This window comes from Sinocyclocheilus rhinocerous, unplaced genomic scaffold, assembly GCF_001515625.1.
Source record: "Sinocyclocheilus rhinocerous isolate Xijiao unplaced genomic scaffold, SAMN03320098_v1.1 scaffold442, whole genome shotgun sequence".
Classification (NCBI taxonomy): Eukaryota; Metazoa; Chordata; class Actinopteri; order Cypriniformes; family Cyprinidae; genus Sinocyclocheilus; species Sinocyclocheilus rhinocerous.
In genome coordinates this window covers 465,889-474,786 of record NW_015641030.1, presented here as the reverse complement: position 1 = coordinate 474,786, position 8,898 = coordinate 465,889, and the positions used below count along the sequence as shown (strand labels likewise).

The 8,898-nt window shown below is 33.4% G+C and overlaps 1 protein-coding gene across 1 annotated transcript in view; it reads right to left on the bottom strand.

The window, feature by feature from the left end:
• LOC107754202 (probable ubiquitin-conjugating enzyme E2 W-B) overlaps positions 1 to 7,486 on the bottom strand; it is a 19,759-nt gene extending 12,273 nt beyond the window's left edge. Inside the window, exons 1-3 of the mRNA XM_016570572.1 lie at positions 7,465 to 7,486; positions 5,744 to 5,835; positions 2,633 to 2,735 (exon numbers count right to left, since the gene is read on the bottom strand). Of these exons, the coding sequence (XP_016426058.1) occupies positions 2,633 to 2,735; positions 5,744 to 5,835; positions 7,465 to 7,467 (198 nt within the window). The 5' untranslated portion in view covers positions 7,468 to 7,486. The remainder of the gene's footprint in view (positions 1 to 2,632; positions 2,736 to 5,743; positions 5,836 to 7,464) is intronic.
• Between the last annotated feature and the right edge of the window lie 1,412 nt (positions 7,487 to 8,898).

Sequence of the window (8,898 nt, the reverse complement as noted above, 5' to 3'; positions counted from 1 at the left end):
ATTTGTTTAGCATCTCAACCGATTTGAATCGTCACATATTTGAATCAATTTTCAACCGGCTCGCGGTTCATCGTTACATCCCTAATGAGAATTTAGACAAAATTATGAGAATTGAGACAAAGGAAAATTCAAAATTTTTCTCACAATTCAAAGTTTCTCTGAATTGCAAGTTAATTTTTTTCTCAATTCTGTGCAATTGTTCTACATTTTTCACAATTCTGAGAAAAAGTAAGGAATTGTGTTATAAAAGTTTTCCATTTCATGGTGGAAATGTGGTCAAGCTCAATTTTCCATGAAAAACAACTAAATTTTTGGCCTGTTCTAAACAAAACTATCATAAAATTCAAAGGACTTGAAATATATTCCATGAGTTGTATCAAAGTCACCAAAGAAATCTGATATCAACTGTGTCATAAATGTTGTTTATTTTGCTCAAATAGCGTTATAAAAGCTTATTATTCAGGCTAGATCAGCCAGTGCACATGTGCAGTCCTGAGCGCATGTCTCAAAATGCTGACTGTTTCTATAGCAACCGGGACTTCTAACGGCAACTGCAGTGACGCGCTGACTTTACAGATTAGCGATTGGCTCCTTCATTCAGAAGGCGGGGCTTCCTGCGATTGAGCGACCATATTGAGCGTTGCATTTTTCCCCATTCAAAACTATACGAGTGACACGTCTTCGGTATTCTATAGTCTTTGGTTTTATGGACTTATTTTAATGATCTTTTATAATGCTCTTTGACCTTTTTAGAGCTTGACATCTCCAGTCCCCACCCACTTTAATTGTATGGAAAAGAGCAACATTGACATTCTTCAAAACATCTTCTTTTGTGTTCCACAGAACAAAGAAAGTCACATGGATTTGGAACAACATGAGGGTGAGTAAATGATGACAGAACTTTAATTTTGGGGTGAACTATCCCTTTAAATCATAAGTCGGTGCTTATTCCTCACAATTGGCATGAGGCCGCTAGATTAGGAGGTAGAGACAGAGACAGCCGGCTGAATGAGAAGCCAGCGCCAGATCCGGACTTACATAAGAAAAAGCATAGAGCGCTCACGGTCAGACAGATAAAAATAGCCAGTGCTTCACTCCCGATTAAGTGCACTTAATGTGCACAAACACTGCTAGGGCCACTTCAGCAACAAAAAAGGTTATTTATCAGTCACCTTTAATCTCAAGTGCTGCCCCTCGCATTTAAAGCTCCTTTGACTAAGACTTACTTTTGCTCCATTTACACTTTGTATCAGCTCTAAACCATCAACAGTATTTCTGTCACTTGCTGTGACATGGTTTTCAACTATAACAGTATACATATACTCATGCTGTTCTTATTCCTAAAAGCCTTAGTGGTGTGTGAGCTTGTTTATCTAATTTGGTCTATACCGCTCTGCTATTTATAGTGGGACTGATATGTAAAATAAGATCAGAGTTAATCCCCTCATATGTGGCCATTAAATCTGCAGTCTACAAGCTCAAAATGCCCTTGTGCGGATCGATCCTATTATTTTACTGTTTAGGTGCAAAACAGATTTTAGTTGAGCCTTAAATGTTCATCTGGCTGCTACAAATGTACAATAAAGGGTGTCCAGCAATTCACAGTTTCATTTTATGCAAATGGGCAGCAATGCGATGTGGCGACTACCGAGAGCAGCACCGACCGCTGCGAACGTGATCTGCCACATGTGAGATACTGTAGTTGAGTTCAAGTAAGATGGAGAAGTTAATGTTATCGTGAACAATCACACTTGTTTATATGATTTGTCTCTGCCTACGTACAGAGATATAATAAAATGATACATGGAAAACCATGTCAAAACCATGTCAGAAAAAATGTTAATTGAAATAAATCAGCAATACAATAAAATATAAATATTAAATGAAAAACAAACCAAACAAAAATGTTTGAAGTTTGAAAGTTGAAGTTAAAATATTATTTTATTATTATTAGTATTATTATTAAAATACTATCAGAAATTAAACAAAAACTAAAATTAAAAGAAATAAACTATTTAGAAATATTTTAACAACAAAAAACTAATACAAGTGACAAAAGCACATAATAAAATTACAAAAAAAATTAAGAAATTAAAATGAAAACTGAAAAATATACAAATCAAAGCAAAAAGGTTAATAAAAAATTAATAAGTATTAATAAAAGCTATAATAGTGTATAGATAATACTAAAATAAGACTGGGCAGAAATATTTTAAAAACTAATACAAATGACAAAAGAACATAATAAAATGACAAAACATTAAACAAATTAAAATGAAAACTGAAAATATAAAAATAAAATACAAGAGTTTTTGAATATGTTAAGGCCCCCAAAAAGCCCCGGAAGGTTGAAAAAAAAAAATGAAAAAAAATAATAATAATCCTTAGGGGATCAATAGGGCCCTGCGCCTTTCTGGCTTGGGCCCTAATTAATAAAAAACTATAATAGTTAATAAATAATACTCAAATAACACTGGGCAGAAATTTGGCATTCTGAGCAAGTAAAAAAAAAAAAAAAATCACTCATTCTTATTAATATTGCCAATAAATATATATTCTAAAAACAATATAAAATAAAGAAATTAAATTTTTATTACGAAATCTAGAGTTAATATGTAATATTTAGACTTACCTGAGGTGAGTCAAAGGGATAACGACTACTAAATTTAAAAAGAAGCTGAAATTTCTCCCCCTCATAAAGAGTACCAGAGGCTCCTTCCATATCCACAATCCATCTGTAAAAAGAAACAAAGACATCAATAATGAAGCATTTTGGTTGGGTAAACGGTCTCTTAAACTATGCAAATGTTGCATACATATTAGCAACAGCATAAACCACTGAGAAAAAAAATAGAACTACTCTACTGCCAGCCAGCAGAGTGTTTCACTTCAGCCATTAAAGGCCTGGAGAAGAATTAAACGTGAGGAGAGAGACAGAAAGCAGCAAGATTGTGAGCAATAAAAGACAAGACGATAGCCATTAAGTATCCAGAACTAAACAGTAAAGAAAGCGGCACTATGTCAGGGGTCAAACAGATGACAACATGGAGATGAAACATCTGGCATAGAGGGCAACATAAATTCAGTTCGATTAATGAACTTCAATTTTTGGGAACAGAAATGCACTCTTTTATATAAAAAGGTCATTTCTCATGTCGACAATGTAGCCTAAAATAAAACTGAATTTGCTTATATAGCTAAACAATTTAAAATGCTTTACATCTTTAATTCCCCATCTCTAAAGTTATTACTATACATAATGTCTGACAATAATTTTAAATGATATCAACATTCAAAACATAATGTCAAATCAGATAAATGAATCAAAAATATTAACAGCTGTAACCATATTTAATTCATTCATCACGTTAATGTGTTAATTTTGGCATCTCTAGTACAAACACATTTTCATTTGGAATATCAATACTGTCAGACCATCTGCTAACAGAAAATTCTTGCAATATACCAGAGTCAGATAAAGTGCTATCAACAATGTGATTTTCCTGCCACAGTATTATCATATCTCCAGCAGCCATTTGTTCTCAGAAGAGAGAGAACATTCCAGAGATGGAGCGGAAATATTGCTGCGTCGTCAAAGGAGCTCACATTTCTGCCTTTTAGTTTGTATTACACTACCGGTCATGATTTTTAATAGTGTTATAAGTACGTATATATATATAAAATCAAATATTGTATTGTTAAATATTATTAAAATGTAAAAGAACTATTTACATTTCTATTTTAATGTAATTTATTCCTGTTTTTACAAAAGTGAATTTTCAGCAGGCATTACTCCAGTCTTCAGTGTCACATGATCCTTCAGAAATCCTTCTAATATGATGATTTGATGCTCAAGAAACATTCATTATTATTACCAATGTTAAAAACAGTTGTGCTGCTTTTTTTTTTTTTTTGTGGAAATGTCAGACTCTGTCCCGTGTTTTGTGTGTGTTTTTCGGTGACCCAGTTTCTGTCTCCCGCGTATCCTGTTAATTCATCCCAGGTGTTTCCCATGTTTAATTTCCTATGATTCCAGGTGTGTCTCCTTAGTCCCTCGTCATCCTGTGTTTAAAAGTCTGAGTCCTTTCAGTTAGTGTTGTCCGGTATTGTTTATGTCAACTCACTTGTGCTACGTGTGATTCCCCGCGATTGAAATAAACTCATTGGTTTGTACTCCTGGTCTCCTGGTTTCCTCGTTCCGTGCTCCTCACAGTAGCACCCCGTGACAGGAAACTGTGATTAATTTTATTTTTCAGGATTGTTTGATGAATAAAAAAATATGGAAACTACTATAGTGATACACTACCATTCAAAAATTTGGGGTAAGTTAGTTTTGAAAAAACTAATCATTTTTATTTATTTTTACTTTTCGATAGAATTTCAAATAAATCCTGTTTTAAATGTTCTATTTGGCAAAGAAAAAAAAATGTATCATGATTTCCACCCAAACAGCATATTAGAATGATTTCAGTGACACTGAAGCTTGGAGTAATGGCTGCTGAAAATTCAGCTTTGTCAAGACGAGAATAAATTAAAATAAATTTTAATATATTAAAATAGAAAACAGTTCTTTTAAACTGAAATATTATTTCACAATATTACAGTTTTATTGTATCTTTAATTAAAAAAATAATTTAATACATAAATAAATAAAAAGCATCTATTGTGAACATAAGAAAAAAAACACAAAAATATTAATTATTCCAAACTTATGACCTGTAGTATATTACTTAACGTGAGTGGAGATACTAAGAGAAAGTCTAGAGTAATAATTCATATTTAGGTTAAACCTAAACCACTGCCCTCCTATCTAACATATCTGACTAATCTCCTTCAAAAACCTCCTTCAAAAAACTTGTACTACAACGAACACAAAGACCAATTAGTTCCGGACAAACACGTCTGGCAAGCTGCTAAACTGGTAACACATATCTGACATTTCTTTGACAAAATATGTATCAAGACAAGGCTACAAAGCTGCTCCTGAATATAAATAGTAAACTAAGTTACATGGTGTTCCCACAATACCAACCAGAGTTACATAAAATAAATGTTATTTTTATAACCCTTGGCTGTCAAAGTTTAGCTCTCTGAAACCGAGTAAATATATCAATCATTTATTTTCATTACTTCTACACAGAAAGACATAAACATGTGTAAAGACAGCTCTTTTCCAATTTCTGACGTAACTCCACACACCACTGAGCACAAGATTGGTTATACACAGATTCAGTTAGGCAATCCTTTTGTGGAGCAATGTGATGGAACTTTTTTGCCTTGTGACAGCTTTTTCCCATAAAAAACTGCTAGATATTTCCAGAAATGGATACAAACACATGCATGGGCCAAAAAGAGGTCAGCCAGGTTTGTTACGGAAATACTACCCTCTCGAGCTGACAACTTTAATTTTTGATTAGTCTGAGCAGACATTCTATACATCGGGCAGAGCAGCCTTACAAATGACACCAAATGGGAAAAGTTTTCAAATTGATAACATTTAAAAAAAAAATTTTTTAAAAACAACGCCCACAATGGGCGAGAGTTTTCCAGGTTTAACATGACAACAATGAATAACACGTAATAATAAGTTAAAAAAAACAATGAGTCAGTGTGCTTTAAAATGTTTCCCCTGTGACAGTCCCTGATACAGGATGGCCTGAGAAAGCTAGCCTGTTAATAAGTACACCGTGATCACACACACGGGTATAAGATTAAACGAAGAGTCGGGAAATGACGGTCTTACTGTGTGATGGTGTTCTGTACGCTCTTCTCATTTAGGGTCATTCCAGGAGGTGGATCATTCTGCAAGGCTAGCAGTTCCTTCTGTAACCTTTTCTGTTGAGAAACAGACAAAGTATTAAACAAAGAAAAGAAAAGATTGTGTAAGATTTTATATTTAGTGTGTGTGTGTGTGTGTGTGTGTACACACACAGATAGATAGATGAAGGAAGAAAAAAAGATGCACAAATAAATTATAATTTTTCCAATAATAATAAATAAACAATACCTAATTAAATAATATATAAATAATAAATAACGTCCAAGTAAGCATTTAGTTTTGGACATATATATTATATTATATATATATATACACACACACACACACACACACACATACACACAGTCTCATCTTAATAACTTAAGTAATATTCAGAGGATAAGAGAATGTGGGGTAGTGCTGGGCGGTATACCGGTTCATACCGAATACCGGTGTTTATTTTAGTTATGATATGAATTTTTAAAATACCGCAATACTGGTGTATGTCGCTTAAACATCGTTCGGAATGCGTCACTGTTTGAAAGGGGTCCGTTTTCACTGTTGCACTGTGGTGAGAGAACTTGTCAATAAATGAGTACAAAACAGCGTTTCCTAGCACCTGTCGCTTACTGATTGTTTGGAATTATAAATATGAGCATAGTTCGTCTGTTAATATCACATGCAAATTTTTTTAATTTGTGCGCTGCATGAGACAAAAAAGTAATATAGCTAAAACAACCGCATAGCCGCTCTTTAGTGTAGATGCATGTTGATTTTATCAGATGATGCCGCGATTATAAATGAGAGTGACTCCTGGTTAACATGTATTAAAAGGGGTCGTGTTTAGTCACTATTTAGTGTGGTATTTTTTGACAATATTCACTCATCATGACAGTAAAATAGGGCATTCTAAGTCAATATACTGCAGTATTTCCTCTCTCAATCAGTAGAAAATATGGTTAACATCCGGTCATGCATGAAAAAAAAAATACCGTCATGTACCGTGAAACCGGTATAATTTTGAAAAATACCGTGATATAAATTTTTGGTCATACCGCCCAGCACTAATGTGGGGTACTTGGCATTAAAAAAAAAATAGAAAACCACTTAATGTAAAGAATATAGCACGATTTTAAGTCAGAATTAGTACTTTTAAATCACTTCAAATTTAAGTCATATGAGATACATCCAAGAATTGAAATTCAGTACAGTATTCAAAATACTGTTATTACTTACATATTTAAATCTATATACATTCTCTGATTATTATTCATTTGAATATTTATACTACTAAGAGCTGTGTGGCAACAAGTATAGCCTATATTTTGTCATTTCTAATAATCTTATTCAACACAAAAGAGTGACTTATATATTCAGTCAATTAACTTCACATTTCCTATCACTATGTCACAAATAACCTTGCAAAGCTGGATAAAAATAAGTAAACATGCTGGTATCATGATTTCAAGCTATTCACATAGCAAACTCGTGATACTTCTAGTAATAACACGTTAATTCTCCTCATTCCGTTGCCTGTGTTTGCGGTAAATCAGTAGTTTATGTGAGTCCTGCTCGCCAGCTGTTGCTTTTAAAGCACCGATAATTCTCACCCTGACAGTTCACGTGCAGCGAGGAGGACAAGTTATGATTTCAGAAATAACACAGCAATGTTCGATCCCTTAATTAGGCGTATCCAAAAAAAACACCATTTACACTATCAGAGACGACCCACTCGACACCTGATCAAGGAGTGATTGATAGATTAAACAGAGCTAGATGTCAGCTGTGATCTTACCTGCATCGACGCCATGATGGATCCCCCTGCATCAGTGGCGCACAGTAACGCAGCGCGACTGACGTCGCCGTCACGTGACACACGAGCGTTTCTGTGTTCTGATAACGTACTCTGATAGCTCCAAATCTACTCCAGTACTCTTCTTCTTCTTCTTCTTAGTTTTATCCCCATTAGCATTTTTAAACAGTCTTCTCACATTGGTTATTTTGCCTCCTTTTATATTTTCCTGAATTTCTTCAGCAGTAATATAGGTCGGCACTCCTGATATTACCCCTTTCTCATTCTTAGCTACTCCTATTTCTTTGGAAGTAACTTTTTCTCCATTCATCTCTTTAATCCCTAGTAGTTTATTTCTTTGCCCAATATCTTTGACTACAATTAAAACTCTCCCTTGTCCCAAACATCTTGCCAAGCTAACTGTTCCAATCGATTTATCTATTGCCTTTGATAATCCCATTGGATGTAGATGTTTTCCTGCACCTTTTTCAAAAGTTACCATTACTTTAAATCCTGTCATCTCATTTTGAATTAAGTCTTTCCTGTTATCTTTCTGACACGTTTTAGTCTTTTTTTTATTCCCATCTGGCGTATTTATCAGCGTATCTTCACTGTCTTCCTGATCTTTAGACATAATTTTCTTGCGTTTAGTGTTTTTCTTTTTGGAAAAAACCTCCGTAAATCCCAAACTATCATTCATTACTGACTCATCAGAGTCCTCGTCCATGATTGCACAACAGGCACAGATCTGATCTGATGGTCAAATTTTATTTTCCTATTAGCGTTTCCTATTATAAAAATTTATACAATTACCGCGTCCGCGTTATCAGCAACCTTTCCTACCGGAACTTCCGTCGATGTCCTCTTCCAGCCTTTCAGCAAGTCAGCTACTCCAGTACTCACCACCTTAACACTTTTTTAAATTAATTAATACTAGTTAACTGTTAATTAATCAAAGTTATAATAACGAATAAATATGTTCCTTTTAATAAATATAAGTGTTATTTCATAATGTTGTTAGAACGACTTAAAAAAAAAAATTCAGGTGAAGTATGTATAGTTTGTTTGTTTATTTATTTATTTAGCTGTTTATTTGTTTGTTTACATTATAATAATTAATAAATATTTGTAATAATATAAATGTCTATTAATTCATCATTCTGTCACAAAACAGAAAGTCACATTTGGAATGACTTTCAAAATATTTTTTTTCGAGTGAAGTATCCTTTTAAACGATTAACTTTAAATTATTATTATTATTATTATTATTAATCATTATAATAACTAACACATATGTATTTTTTGTATAAATATAAATATCTATTAATTCATTATTCTGTCACAGAGG